Here is a 16,067-nt window from a genome sequence, read left to right as displayed (position 1 = left end):
TTCCCTCATTCCCCTCTCCCTCCTCTCTTCCTTACTGGACATTGCTAAAGTGGGACTTTGAATTGCACAACTATACATATTTATAATGGGCTTTGTTTTTCTTTTCTTTTCAATGAGTAGGGGAAAGGGGGATGTAGGGGTAGGGAATTAGGAATGAAAATAAACTATAATTAACAGGAGAAAAGCAAATACTAGAATCCACTGAATCTTTTTTTATTTTATTATTATTATTATTTTTTTTTTAGTAAGGCAATTGGGGTTAAGTGACTTGCCCAGGGTCACACAGCTAGTAAGTGTTAAGTGTCTGAGGTCGGATTTTAACCCATGTACTCCTGACTCCAGGGCCGGTGCTCTATCCACTGCGCCACCTAGCTGCCCTCACTGAATCATTTTTAGAAGATTAGGTCTGTGATTTATTACGTTAGTGACTGGGGAACGTTTCATTTCTTCCCCTCTCTAGGCCTCTTCTAAATTCTAAGTTCCTATGAATTTTCTCACATTATTTCATGTCTAAGTTTTGGCTTCTCAATGCTGCTTTATATTTTATTCATGTTTCCTATATTGCCTAGCATAGTACGAAGTAAAATGGAGGCAGCCAAGACATGCCATTAAAAATAAAAATACTTTAATGCTGTTAGGTGGCATTCATATGAATATCTTACTGAGGAAGGTGCTATCTTAATTATGAATCTGGATGCCAGAAATTAGGGATTTACCTTGAAACTGCTCAGAAAACACTGAAAGTATAACCAGATATAACCTGATGGATGCTGACTCTAGACTAGACAGACTAAAACAGAAAGCACCAAAATGCATTCAGAAATGGATCAGAATAGATTTACTTGGAACTGATTCTATCCAATCATATGAGTTTCAATGATTTCCTTTTGAGAGAGTGAGTTTATTAAGCAGAATCTCTAAGCCACCAGTTTAAAAACAAACGGGACAGAGAACCCCCGATACTCTACGTCTTCTGCAACTATAAATGGACATTTGGAATAGAAGTTCCAGATCACAATCCAGGCTAGTGCTCTGGCTCTAAGTGACAACGTAGGTATAATTAGGTTTCAGCTCTGATAGATAGTCTTAGGCCTAAGAAAAGCATCTATAAGCAATTAAGGATCCAATTACAGGATACAGGACCAACTCTTAACAAGACTGTTGGGATTCAGAGGACAAATGCCTATTCTTTTTAGTACCAAGTACATTCCCATCCCTGAAATTTGGTCCCCATGTTAGGGTCTAATTCTGTTTTCCAAAGTGACGGCTAGCTTGTCTATGATATCTTCCATCACGACATGTGTACTTAAACAATCTTTTTTAAAAGGGATAATGCTTTAATTGAAAGGAGAGGCGCTAAAGGTTATAATTTTTTGAATAAAAAGAACGAAAAGGCAGTATAATGGCTTTCTAGTTTGGGGAATATTTGGGGGAGGTAGGGCCTTGTGGCACTTCTCAAACTAATGCTTATTCCACAAACATATAGAACCATCCCTCTCTATAAGAATTAATTCCCTCATATATAAACCAAATTATTTTTTCTATTTCTTTTTTATTTTTTATTTTTATTTTTTGGTGAGGCAATTGGGGTTAAGTGACTTGCCCAGGGTCACACAGCTAGTAAGTGTCAAGTGTCTGAGGTCATATTTGAACTCAGGTCCTCCTGAATCCAGGGCAGGTGCTCTATCCACTGTACTACCTAGCTGCCCTGATTTTGTCTATATCTTTAGAATATATGTCTGACCCAACTTATTAATGCTTAATTACCATTATACCAATTAATTAATGCTCTTACCATTATAATCTATTTGAAAAAAGTGTGTGTGTATGTGTGTGTGTGTGTGTGTGTTTGTGCGCGCGTGCGCCCGTGCATGCATGCATGCATGCATGCTTGCATGTTTAAGAGGAGAGCTATTGCTGAAAAACAAACCAAAAAAATCCTCACAGGGGAACAATAAGAACCACACTCATTTTTTCCTCAGAAGAGAAACTACACTTTTAAAAAAAAAAAAGCAAAAGCAAAATAAGAGGACCTAAATAGGAAGAGATGAAAACTTAGGACTTCACTGTGATATTCAGAGGCCTGGTGTAGATTCTTTCAGAAGCAGAGAGGCAATTCTATTTTATTATACTACAATGATAAAAAGGAATTGAGGGAAAAAGAATGAAGAAGATTGCAAAGCATCCCTGAGGGACGAGCCTGGAAGGTTCTAAAAAATCGGGGAAGCCACCCTAGCTCAGGAAGCTCCAAGCTTCAGTGTTCCAGTTTCTTCTGGGATGGCCTAAAGCACCCATAAGTCGTGATCTGGCATGGAGCTTTGGAGAAATGTTTTATTTTATTTAAAAATCATTTTTCTATCCCTCCAAATAACAAATATCATTGTTTTAAGATCCTTTTCAGAGTTTTCCAGCAACTTATTTGCTAGAGTATATTGCTATCAGCAGTTTCATAGCGCAATATCATCTAAATCAATGTGGCAATGTAAACAAAGGGAGGAATGTTGTAATACAACACATCTTGTGATACTGGAGGATACCTAGAATTCTCTTAATGCCATTTGCTATTGTACAGATAATTTTACATTCATCATCATTGCTTAAAATAGACATATTTTACAGGTTAGCATCACTAAATCAGAAAAATAAGTAAAGACATAAAGAATAATGGTTCTTACCACTTGGAGATACCAGGACTGGCTCTGTATACCTTTGTTCATCTGTTGAAGGCAGGTTAAATGAGATCATTAACACCATACCCAGACTAGTTCCAACCCACAGACATGGGGAGATTGTCATGTCATTTTTCCGTGCAAAGGACTCCATGAAGTGTAAAGCTGTAATTGCTTCCTTAGCCTCTTTGTCAATGCTGGAGATACTAGAACTTCTAGAACGATTATAGGAGTTTTCTCGGCTTTCTATGTAGATTTAGAAAATAAACACATTAAGTGTTATTGCATTTCTGGGGTAAGACATGAAAATATACTATTAACTCTAATTATGAGTGAAGAGTAGAAATTTTTTAATATAGCATTGGGGATTTTCTACTTCAACCCATTTATTTTATATATTAAAAAATCTGAAGCTCATGGAGATGACTTGTCCATGGTTATGATGCCCATAGTCTTACAGCTTATTGGTAGCAGATCCAGTATCAAAACCCAGGTCTCCTAACTTCTAACCTGTCTCTTTTTAATTATACTATACAAATGGACGGAAATAGTTTATTATTTCAGTTATTTAATTCAATTATTTCAATAATAATTTTTGTATTATTCATAGCACTTAGCATAGTGTATTTGCATATAACAGGTGCTTAAATGTTGAGTGAATCTATTTAAATGATAGCAGGATAGACTTGTATGAGTTCACCTAAAGTGAGCAGAATGAGGAGAACTACTTATATGATGACAAAATTATAAAGGAAAACAATTTTGAAAGATTTAAAAACTCTGCAAAGATAATGAAATAAGTTATGACCCTAGAGGAAAAATGATGAAACATTTCTCACCCCTCTTCACGGGGAGGACTGTAGGTCCTTCATGAGACATCCGTTTCCTCACACATGGCTATTAAAACAAAACTTTGTTTTGTTCTACTATACCTTCCGTATAAGGGATAGCTTTTATTGGGGGTGGTGGTAGTGGTGATGCTAATGGCGGTGATACAAAAAAATGGAATAGATGACAAAAGACTGTGTTAATGATTCATAGAGGAGACTAGAATGCTTTAACTCTGAGGACAATTATAATATCACCACATTAAATTTCACATAAAAAGAATAAATAATATGTAACAAAATTGTGACTTAGTGTATGATCCCCATTTTATATCTTTCTTTGTGATTTTCTATTTCATTATAAAAAAATTAAGGTAGGATCTTTCTGAAGAGAAACAGGATGGGATTCTACCTTATCCTATTCTAATTTCAAGCTTTTAGATGCACTAGCAGAAGTATCAAACTTGCAGGCCTCAAAACTCCTGAGTGTGGCTAGAACCAGATTACAATGTAATTGAGGGACATTTAATAAAATAAATAAAAATACAATACAGCAAAGATTGTTCTTTTAGACCAATACGTGGCCTACAAGAATCTGTTTCTATTTGAGTTTGACACCACAGCACAACACAACCAGACACATAGGCAAAAAAATCCTATGGTTAGGATTCCAGTCAATAACAATCAAATAAAGCAATGTGAAGTTGAGATCAGCACGTTTTCTTCAACTTAGAGAACAGCTTGGGGCATCAAGTGGTTAAGTAACCTCCCCAGGGTCACACAAACTAGTATGTGTCAGAGGCAAAACTTCAACCTAGGTTTTCCTGACTCTGAGGAGACTATGCTTTTCTCCCTCTCACATATGAAACTTGTATCACAACATCATTATGAGGAAAGCTTTTTGTAATATCTAAAGTTCTATGAAAATGTGAGCTATAATTATTACCATCATTATTTTTATTACTGCAGCAGAAGTAAACCTGGGCAACCAAGTAACTGATTTACTAATTTTTAAGTGACCAAAGCAGAACTGTAATTATTGAGTTTTATACCTGGGGCAAGGAAGGAGATTTAAGTGAGCTCACCTGGGGTATGGCCATATGCAGGAACCAACCATGCCCTAGGATGGTACTATTGCTGCCCTCTAAATTTCAGCACTTTGGAGCAAAACCCTAGTCACTTTGCTTCAGTTGTAGCTCTGGATTAAGTCTAAGTATGTACTAGAAAAACAAAGAAACATATTCCTATTTCCACCAAATTATTATTTATAACTTACCTTCTGTTGTTACTGGTAGAGAAACTTCCATACAAGCAGCTGACTGTGCCTTTCGGAATGGTGGTCGTCCAGGACCCCAGCGATTTACTTTTGAAACATCAGCACTAGAAAGACGTTTTCCAGAACTGCAACTCTGAGAAGTAGGACTGGTGCAATGTCCATTTACATGATCTGTAACAAGAATGGTAAATTGGATGCTCATACCAAGCCTCAGGGAAGCATATTATAACTACCATTATAGCATATTAACATGAACAGCAAAACTATTTGTGAGGAGGCTGGGCAGATGAAGGTGTCCCATAAAAACATTTTAAAATAAAGTAAAACACCATGTCAATATGCTTTCTGCATAGAACATCACTAAACCATCTAAAAATGACTAACTCCTTGTCTTTTGAAGATTTGGTCAAAATTCAGTATGTCATAAGCAAACTTACAAGCCATTAATATTACAATATAGAATGCATGTATTTAACTTTAATTTTAGCTTAGACTCTTTGTATATTCTGCCATTACACTATGATGCAATATTCATAATTAAACACATAAATATTCTTTAGAAATAGAAAATTGAAATAGATTTGTTCCTGTAGTAATAGGATCACCAAATGTTAATGATAAAATACCTAGCTATAACTAAGTATTATACTCAATTCTATTTTGATGTAACTTTAAATGTGGAAAGATTCATGAAAACTATGTTCTTTTTTTCTCAGGTGTAACAAACCCTAATTTGGCCTTTAAAATCAATTGATTGTAGGTTTCTAATTTCATAGGATGTGCACTGTCCATTAAAGACTTTGGAAAACATTTTAAACTGAAATCCATTGGTTTCTAAAGGGAGCCTGAAGTTCAATGGCCATACTCTTGTGAGAATATTATTAATATTACAGGGGCCCCCTTCTGTGTGAACATGAGACAGTGTGTGTATTATCCTAGTTAGCTTTCCCCACAAGGGGACAGATAGGGTAACCACACACATTTAGTTTTACCCATTACACTCTATACAAATATACGCCATTCCTTTAAATGGATAGCAATGCCTGGTATAATGGAAAGAATGAGGGATCTGTAGTCAAGGAACTTGGCTTTGAATTTCGGTTCTGCAAACTGACCATGGCCAAATTACTTAACATCATTGGACTTCTGTTTCTTCACCTTAAAATTAGGGGATGGTTGGAATACATGACCTCCATGGGCCCTTTCCCTGTTACAAATCTATGTTCCTTAGAAAAAGTTTATGAGAATTTTTTTTTTGTGAGGCAGTTGGGGTTAAGTGACTTGCCCAAGGTCACACAGCTAGTAAATGTCAAGTGTCTGAGGCTGAATTTGAACTCAGGTCCTCCAGGTCCAGTGCTCTATCCACTGTGCCACCTAGCTGCCCCTTATGAGAATTTTTAAAAGAGAAAAATTGAAGAGAAAGGAAACTAATATAATAAGGATTTTTTTATTTTTAAAAATTCCAGAGTTTTCTATAAATTAGGTAGTTTCCATCAGTATACTTGAAATAAGATGAGATTTGTGTGATTTTATCCAGGAATACATCTTATTGCCTAAAGTGAGGTATACCTACAGTTACAAGAAAAGTGATTATCTCAATCCAATTGAAATCAATTTTTAACATGGACACTCTTGCCAAGGTTTTACTAAATAAGAACAAGAATAATATCCTTACTTAATACTTGGCAAACTTTGTAGTCCTGCCATGAGACCAAACCTTTTAATGCAGAAAATGTATTTAATATGTTTATGCCACAGGGGATATTTCTTATCATTGAATAAATGCTGAATAATTTGAAAATAACAATATATTTTTAAAATATCAAAACATCGAGACAAAATAAATGTTAATTTATTATGAGATGACAACAACAAAAGTGATGCCAACATTTGCTTTCAACTTCTGTTTAAAACAGCACCAGTTAATTGATTAAAAAAAAAAAACCAAAACATTTTAACCATTGACTAATGGCTCTTGGAGGCCTCTGTTCTACCCTGCATGCCATCTAATTGGCCCTGGTTGATGGACAGGTTTTTTGCCTTGATGTTGGCATCATTTTTAGCTTGTTTTGATTTGGGTGTCTTTGATCATCCAATAATATGCAGGCCATTTTCTTTTCTCTGTATTTATTTGCTTCTGATTTTGAAAAACAAGCTTTTATTTCTTCTCTCTCTTTTTTGAGCCAAAGCTTCAGAGGCTGGTATACAGGCTTTCCTTTGAAGTCAGCTTAATTTCCTTTCTTATTAATAGAAAAAAAAGTTTTACTTGTTCTTGGATGTGTTTATTTTGACTTTGAAAGAATCAAGGCTTCCATCCTCTAGGTCTGCTGGTTATTCTTTGAAACTTCACATTTCAAAGCTGCCACTTATTTTACTCAGTCTACTTAGTTATTCCACAGACTTGTTTCTTCAAGCTGATCTCTATCTGTGTCTGTCTGTCTGTCTCAGCCATAATATACTAGATGAATATCTAAGAATTCTTTGGAACCAACTTCACTACATATTTTAAAAAGGTTTTGACTCAGAAATATAACCTTAGGCTTAGTCTTAAAGCCTTGGGATTTTATACTTCCTTCCAGCATTAAATCTTAAGATCCTATAATAATTTAACTTGAAGATGATAATTATAATCTTAAAATATCATTATATTTTCACATATCAAATCATATCTTCCCATTGAGTTACATCATAAAACTTAAAAAGTAGTCTGAAGGAAAATGCTAATGCATTGAGCTGAAAATATGCAGTAAGGAAGGTTGATAGGATTTGAGCCTGTGCTATAATGGGCCCGTCAGGACTCCCATGGTGCTGTTTCTATAGTCCCTATGATCAAATAACATTTGAAATAAAAATGGTTTGTCATTAAAATTTTTTTCTGTAATACAGCCAAGGAAGTTATTAACTGTCATTCCAGATGCTATGTTTAGCTGGTCCTGTTATTACAATGAGCTATAAGATAGGACTGATTTTAGCACAGAGTTAGAGTAAGAAATTAACACAATTATCTGAACATTTTGTAACAAATTAGTTACCTGCTTCCTGAATTGATTAATATGCACATTTTACATTCTTGATCATAAAAGAAATATGTAATATTTGTCATGTAGGACTTTCAGTGAAGGCCTTGGAACAATAATACATTTATTAAATGCCTACTGTAAGTAGAGCACAGTGCTGAGTTCTGGAGATAGGCAGAAGTTTGATAAAACATGGTAGCTTCCCTCAAAGAGCTTATAGTATAAGATTCAAGGATGGGTATAATTTGAATTATATATTAACAGATGGGCAGGAATCCAAAAAAAGGAGGAAAGGAAGGAAGGAAGGAAGGAAGGAAGGACATTTCAGGCACAGGGCCTGAGCAAAATAACTGAGACGTGAGATCACAGTACATGTAAAGGAGATACGGAATTGTACAAACTTTGGAAGGAGAATGAGTAATTGTTAAAATTGTTTGAAAACCTTACTAATTATTATTTTATATGGCATGCTTGATTTTTCAAAGAAAACATAGCCCCAAATTTAACATTATGAAAAGATTCATATGCTAAATTAATTTTTACGTTATGAGAATTATTTAACCTTGACAAGAAAATTACAGTATAGTAAAACTTTGATTAGATGGCAATTAATTCACCAGAATCTTCAAATATCAGTCCTTGCGGGGTGTGTATATGTGTGTGTGTGTGAATGTACATAGGATTTACATCTATATGTATGTACATATATACATGTATACACAAAATAATCTCCTTCTATGTATGTCTCTATATACACATTGTGTATATGATTCATCATGTATAAAATGATTCACATAATGATTTAATCCATAATTATTGTACTAAGCACAAATTACTATTTTCTGATCTTTCCCAGGACAGACACAAATTGTTATATATGTTATGGAAACACAGTTTCAGATAAAATTTGGCCCCTTGGAACTTCCTCTCGATATAATGGCTAATCAGCAGAGGCATTTCCATTATGTAGGGCTTTTTTCCTCTTTAAACATCTATATTCAAATTAGTTTCATAATGTATATCCCTTTGTGGACACAAGAAAGAAGAGTTCCAGTGAATGATCAGGAAGGGCAAGTAAAGCCCTTTTCAGGTTTTTCTATAAATATTTCTAAAATTCCTATAATATTTTCATTTTGAAAGGTAAATCCTTGTCCTGGGGAGATCTTTTGACCAAGCATGTATCCGTATAGCAGAAGGCTACATGGCTATATATTTATAAGGCATATATGTATCTATAATATATACATTTCTCAATATAGACATCATGTATATAGGTACATATGTCTATTTAACAGTGATTATGTTATAAATGTCTATAGAGAAGTCATTATGTATATAACTGTATGGCTATATGATAGACGCTATACACACACATGTACACACTTATGCAAGTCCTTAGGAAACCCAAACAATTGGCAAATATCTTTCCAATGTTTCCTGTAAATAATACAGATCACCTAAGACTCATAAAGGTGGGCCAGTCTAAATCAATCTACCAGTCCTAGTTACAGCTTTTACCCCTCCTTAAATAATGCTGGAAATGTCACCCTTATACTTTACAACTAACTTGACTGCAAGCAGCTTGGCGCTATCCATTATGCCAGTGCTGAACTACCCAGCTTCACCACAAGAAAAGGTTGCAGTCCTAACATGATGGTTCCCTGAAAACAACACATCACATCACCCTCCTAGGTGTTTTTTTTTTCTTTATTTTTTATTTACTTTTTTTTTTTTTTTAGTGAGGCAATTGGGGTTAAATGACTTGCCCAGGGTCACACAGCTAGTAAGTGTTAAGTGTCTGAGGCCAAATTTGAACTCACATCCTCCTGACTCCAGGGCCAGTGCTCTATCTATTGCACCACCTAGCTGCCCCCCTCCTAGCTGTTTTAAAAAGAGATTTACTATTTAAAAAAAGTACTATCAGTGAAGCATACAAAACAAAACAGAGAAAAATGGGAAAACTATAAATATGCTTCATTAGGTAGATTTTGGTGCTGCATTTTCTCATTACAGTGCATCCATGAACTGTATTAAACAGGGGCAGAGAGCTAGATGCTTAACCAGAAAGACTTTAAAGCTAGTGTTAATAGAAAGGAAGCAGCTGATAAATAATATTCTCTATTTTAAACAACATTTTCCCCAATTACATGTAAATCAACACTTAACATTCATTTTTTTAAATTTTGATTTCCAAATTCTCTCTCTCTCCCACCTGTTCCCCTTCTCTGAGACGATAAGCAATGTGATATAGGTTATACATGTGCAGTCGCTCCCAAAATTTCCATAGTAGTCATGTTGTGAAAGAAAATACAGACCAAATTCCCCCCACCTCCCACAAAAAAATGTGGAAAATGGCATGCTTTGATCTATATTTAGGCTCCATCAGTTCTTTCTCTGTATTTTTCATCATAAGTCCTTTGTATTGTCTTGAATCATTGTTTTTCTGAGAATAGCTAAGTAATTCACAGTTGATCATCACATAATATTGCTGTTACTGTGTACAATATTCTCCTGCTCCTGCTCACTTCACTTTGCATAAGCTCATTAAAGTCTTTCCAGATTTTTCTGAGAGCATCTTGCCTATATTTTCTCATAGCACAATAGTATTCCATCCCAATCATATATAACATTTTGTTTAGACATTCCATAATTGATGGATATCCTCTCAATTTCCAATTCTTTACTACCACAAAAAAGACTGCTATAAATATTTTTGTAAAAATAGGTCCTTCCCCTTTAAAAAAGAACATCTCTTTGGCATACAGACTTAGTAGTGGTATTTCTGGGTCAAAGGATATTAACTTTTTTTTTTTAAGTGAGGCAATTGGGGTTAAGTGACTTGCCCAGGGTCACACAGCTAGTAAGTGTTAAGTGTCTGAGGCCGGATTTAAACTCAGGTACTCCTAACTCCAGGGCCGGTGCTCTATCCACTGTGCCACCTAGCTGCCCCAAGATATTAACTTTTATAGCTCTTTAGGCATAGTTCCAAAGTGCACTCCAGAATGGTTAGATCAGTTCACAACTCCAACAACAATGCAATAGTATCCCAATTTTTCCATATCCTCTCTAACATTTCTCATTTTTTTTTGTCATATTAAACAACCTGATAGTTGTGAAGTGGTAGGTACCTCAGAGTTGTTTTCATTTGCATTTTTCTAATCAATAGTGATTTAGAGCATTTAAAATATTATTATAAATAGCTTTGATATTTTCATCTGAAAACTGCCTATTCATATCCTTTGACCATTTATCAATTGGGGAATGGCATATTCTTATAAATTTGACTCAGTTCTCTTTATATTTGATAAATGAAGTCTTGATCAGAGACCCTTTATCAGTATCAATTCCCCCCACCCCCCATCCCCAGCTTTCTGTTTTCCTTCTAATTTTGGCTGCATGTGCAAATCCCTTTTTGTTTAATATAATCAAAATTATCCATTTTACTTACTGTAATTCCTTCTATCTTTGTTTGGTCATAAACTCTTCCCTTATCCATAGATTTGACAGGTAAGATATTCCATGTTCTCCTAATTTGACCATTGTATCACCCCTTATGTTTCAATCATATATCCATTTTGACCTTATCTTAGTATATGGTGTGAGATGTTGGTCTACATCTAGTTTCTGCCAAAATGTTTTCCAATTTTCCCAGCAGTTTTTGCAAAATAGTGAGTTATAGTCTCAAAAGCTTTGGGTTTATCAAACAATAGATAACTATGGCCATATGCTACTGTGTATTAATCTATTCCAGTGATCCACCACTCTATTACTTATCCAGTACCAGCTTATTTTGATGATTACTGGTTTGTAATACTGTTTGAAATTTGGTACAGCTATGCAACCTTCATTCACATTTTTTCTTCATTAATTTCCTTTATATTTTGATTTTTTGTTTTTCTAGATGAACTTGTTATTTTTTCTAGCTCTACAAAATAATTTTTGGTAGTTTTATTGGTATGGCGCTGAATAATTAAATCAATTTAGGTAGAACTATCATTTTTTATTATATTGGTTCAGCTTACCTATGAACAATTAGTATTTTTTTTTAGTTGGTTAGGTCTGACTTCATTTGGGTGAAGTGTTTTGTAATTGTGTTCATATAGTTCATGGGTTTGTCTTCACAGATAGACTCCCAAGTACTTTCTATTGCCCACCATTATTTTAAATGGAATTTCTCTTTTTATCTCTTGCTGCTGGACTTTGTCAGTAATTTATGGAAATGCTAATGATTTATGTGGGTTTATTTTATATGCTGAAACTTTGCTAAAGTCGTTAATTATTTCAACTAGTTTTAGTTGATTCTCTACAATTCTCCAAGTATATCATCATATCATCTGCAAAGATTGATAGTTTTGTTTCCTCATTGTGAATTCTAATTCCTTCAACTTCTTTTTCTTCTCTAATTTCTATAGGTAGCCCTTCTGATACAGTATTGAATAACAGTGGTGATAATGGACATACTTGTTTCATCCCTGAAACTACTGGAAAAGCTTCTATCTTATCCCTATTACAGATAATGCTTTCTGATGATTTTAGATGGATGCTACTTATCATTTTAAGGAAAGTTCCATTTATTCCTATGTTCTTTAAAGTTTATTTTATTTTTGTTTTATGGAATAAAAACCACTTCCACTGCATAATATAATAAGAAAAAGATGATCGCACATGAAAAAGCAAATCTATTATATACAACTTACTTTTCCTTTTAAATATGTTATAAAGTTATAATATAAATGTTCTCCCTCCCCCTTTTCCTTCCCTGCCCTAGATATGGCTACCATTAGATATAAATATGTGTATATCTATATCAATATAGATATGTATATATACATATACATACACACTATATATATATATATATATATATATATATATATATATATATATATATGAAATCATTCTATACATCTATTTTTCAGTTCTTTCTCTGGATGAAAATATTATCTTCTTTTTTATGTCCTTTGTAGTTAATCTGAGTATTTATAATTGTCAAAATTACTTCTTTGCTTAAAGTTGTTCTTAAAAAATATTGCTGTTACTGTGCACAATATTCTCTTTGTTCTGCTCATTTTGATCTTCATTATTCTGTGTAAATCTATCCATATTTTTCTAAGATCATCGAACTTTTCACTTCTTATAGCACTGTAGTATTTCATCACAATCACATATCACAACTTGTTTAGCTATTCATTCTGCAAGTGATGGGCATCTCCACAATTTCAAGTTCCTTGCCACCACAAAAAGAGCTGCTAAAATATTTTAGAACATATAGGTTCTTTTCCTTTTCCCTCATCATCTTTGGAAATAGACAGTAGTGATATTGCTGGGTCAAAGGGTATAGGCAGTTTAATATCTCTTTGGGCATTATTCCAGATTGTTCTCCAAAATGGTTGGATCAGTTAACAATTCCACCAACAATGAATTAGTGTCCCACTTTTCCACATCCCCTCCAACATATGATACTTTCCCCTTCAATCATTTTAGCCAATCTGATAGGTGTAAAATGATATCTCAAGGATGTTTTAATTCACATTTCTCTAATCAATAATGATTTAGAGTATTTTTTCATATGACTATAAATTGTTTTGATTTCTTCATTGGAAAATTGCCTCTTCATATCCTTTGACCATTTATTAATTGGGGAATTACATATTCTTATAGTTTTTATAAAATTCTTTATATATTTGTGATATGAGACCTTTATCTGAGAAACTGTTTAAAATTTTTCTCCTCCCCCACTAATTTTCTGCTTTTCATATGATCTTGGCTGTGTTTATTTGTACAAAGGCTTTTTAATTTAATGTAATCAAAATTATCTATTTTAAACATTACTCTGCCCCTTTTCATAAATTATCCACCTATCCATAAGTCTGATAAGTAATATGTCCCATGTTCTTGAAATTTTCTTGTGATATGTTTCCTTATATTTAGGTCATGTATCCATTGTGACCTTTTCTTGGCAAATGGTGTAAGATATTGGTCTATGCCCAATTTCTGCCACAGTGTTTTCCACAAATTTTACCAAATAATGAATTCTTATCCCCAAATCTTAAATATTTACATTTATCATATACAGGTCACAATATTTATGTGCTGCTGTAAATTGTATGACTCCTCTGTTTCATTGATCTAACTTTCTATTCCTTAGCCAGTATGAGATAGTTTTGATAATAACTGCCTTATAACATAGTTTAAGACGTGGTCCTGCTAAACCTCCTTCCTTTACATTTTCTATTATTTCCCTTTAACGTTACTGACTTTTTGTTTTTTCAAAGAATTTTGTTATTATTTGTTTCTAATTCAGTAAAATAATTTTTTGGTAATTTAATTGGGATGTCATTAAATATATAAATTAATTTAGGTAAAATTGTCATTTTTATTATATTGGTCCCACCTACCAATTCATATTTCTCCAATTATTTAAATCCTATTTTATTTGTATCAAAAGTTTATTATAATTTTGTTTATATAATTCCTGGATTTGTTTTGGCAGGTGTGCTCCCAGGTATATTATACTCTCTAGAGTGATATTTTGCAGGGTGTCTCTATCTCTTTTTGTAGGGTTTTGTTTGTGATATATGTGATTGCTGTAGAGTTTTATAGATTTAAGTAGAGTTACTTTATATCCTACTATTTTGCTAAAATTATTGTTGCAACTAACTTTTTAGTTGAGTCTTTGGAATTTTCCAAGTATATCATTATATCATCTGCAAAAAGAGAAGTTTTATTACCTCATTTCCCATTCTGCTTCCTTCTGTTTCTTTTTCCTCTCTTATTGCCATTGCTAGGATTCCCAATACAATATTGAATAATATTGGTGACGCTAGACATCCTTGTTTCATACCTGATCTTACTGAGAAAGATTCTATATTTTCCCCATTACAAATAATGTTTGCTGATGATTTTAGAAAATGCCTTTTATCAATTTAAAGAAAAATTCATATATCTATTTCTCTATATATTTTTCAATTGTTTTTAATAAAAATTAGTGTTGTACATTATCAAAAGCTTTTTCTACATCTATTGAGATGATCACATTAAAAAAACCAAAACTTTTATTATTGATATTATCAATTGTGTTAATAGTTTCTCTAATGTTAAACCATCCCTGCATTCCTGGCATAAATCCCAATTGGTCATAATGTATAATCTTTGTAATCTTTTATTGTAATCTTTTATCTAGTACTTTATTTAGGATTTTTCTATCCATATTCATTAATGAAATTGGTCTATAATTCTCTTTCTCTGTTTTTACTCTTCCTGGATTAACTATCAGTATCATATTAGTTTCATAAAAGGAGTGTCATAGGATCCCACCTTTGCCTATAATTCCAAATAACTTATCTAATATTGGAACCAGTTGATCTTTAAATGTTTGAAAGAATTCACTTGTAAAATAACTGGTCCTGGAGCTTTTTTCTTAGCTCATTTATGACTTGTTCAACTTTTTTTCTAAAATAGGTCTATTTAGATATTCTATTTCATTTTCTGCTAAATTAGGCAAATTATATTTTTGTAAATATTCTTCAATTTCACTTAAATTGTTAAATTTATTGGCATGTAATTGGGTGAAAATAACTCCTTATAATTTCTTTAATTTCATCTGTCTTTTTTGTTTTGTTTTGTTAGTGAGGCAATTGGGGTTAAGTGACTTGCCCAGGGTCACACAGCTAGTAAGTGTTATGTGTCTGAGGCTGGATTTGAACTCAGGTACTCCTGACTCCAGAGCCAGTGCTCTATCCACTGCACCACCTAGCTGCCCCTTAATTTCATCTGTCAATGGCATATTCACCCTTTCCATTTGTAATACTCATTATTTGGTTTTCTTCTCTTTTAAAAAAATCCAATCAACCAATGGTTTGTCTATTTTATTGTTATGTGTGTTTTAATAAAACCAATCTTTAGTTTTATTTATTAATTCAGTGGGGGGGGTTTACATTCAATTTTATTCATCTCACTTTTAATTTTTAAGGATTTCCAATTTAGTGTTTAATTGGGAATTTTTAGTTCTTTTTCTAGATTTTAAGTTCTCATATCAAATTAATTGTTCTTTTTCTCTATTTTATTGCATTTAGATATATACATTTTCCTTATCACTGCCTTTTCTGTATCCCACAAGTTTTGATATGTTGTCTTGTTATGCCCTTTTTCTAACTATGATCTTTCCTGTTTTTCATAGGAATGGGTGTTGTTTTTTGCCAAAAGCTTTTTCTGTATGCATTGAGAGAATCATAAGATTTCTTTTGATTTTGTTATTGATATAATCAATTAAGCTGAT

The 16,067-nt window shown here is 33.2% G+C and overlaps 1 protein-coding gene across 1 annotated transcript in view; it reads right to left on the bottom strand.

The window, feature by feature from the left end:
* STXBP5L (syntaxin binding protein 5L) overlaps positions 1-16,067 on the bottom strand; it is a 421,799-nt gene that overhangs the window by 38,290 nt on the left and 367,442 nt on the right. The window contains 2 exon segments of the mRNA XM_043992879.1: positions 2,676-2,915; positions 4,773-4,943. Of these exon segments, the coding sequence (XP_043848814.1) occupies positions 2,676-2,915; positions 4,773-4,943 (411 nt within the window).

This window comes from Dromiciops gliroides, chromosome 3 (genome assembly GCF_019393635.1).
Source record: "Dromiciops gliroides isolate mDroGli1 chromosome 3, mDroGli1.pri, whole genome shotgun sequence".
In the NCBI taxonomy this organism is placed as follows: Eukaryota; Metazoa; Chordata; class Mammalia; order Microbiotheria; family Microbiotheriidae; genus Dromiciops; species Dromiciops gliroides.
This window is presented reverse-complemented; position numbering and strand designations above follow the sequence as displayed.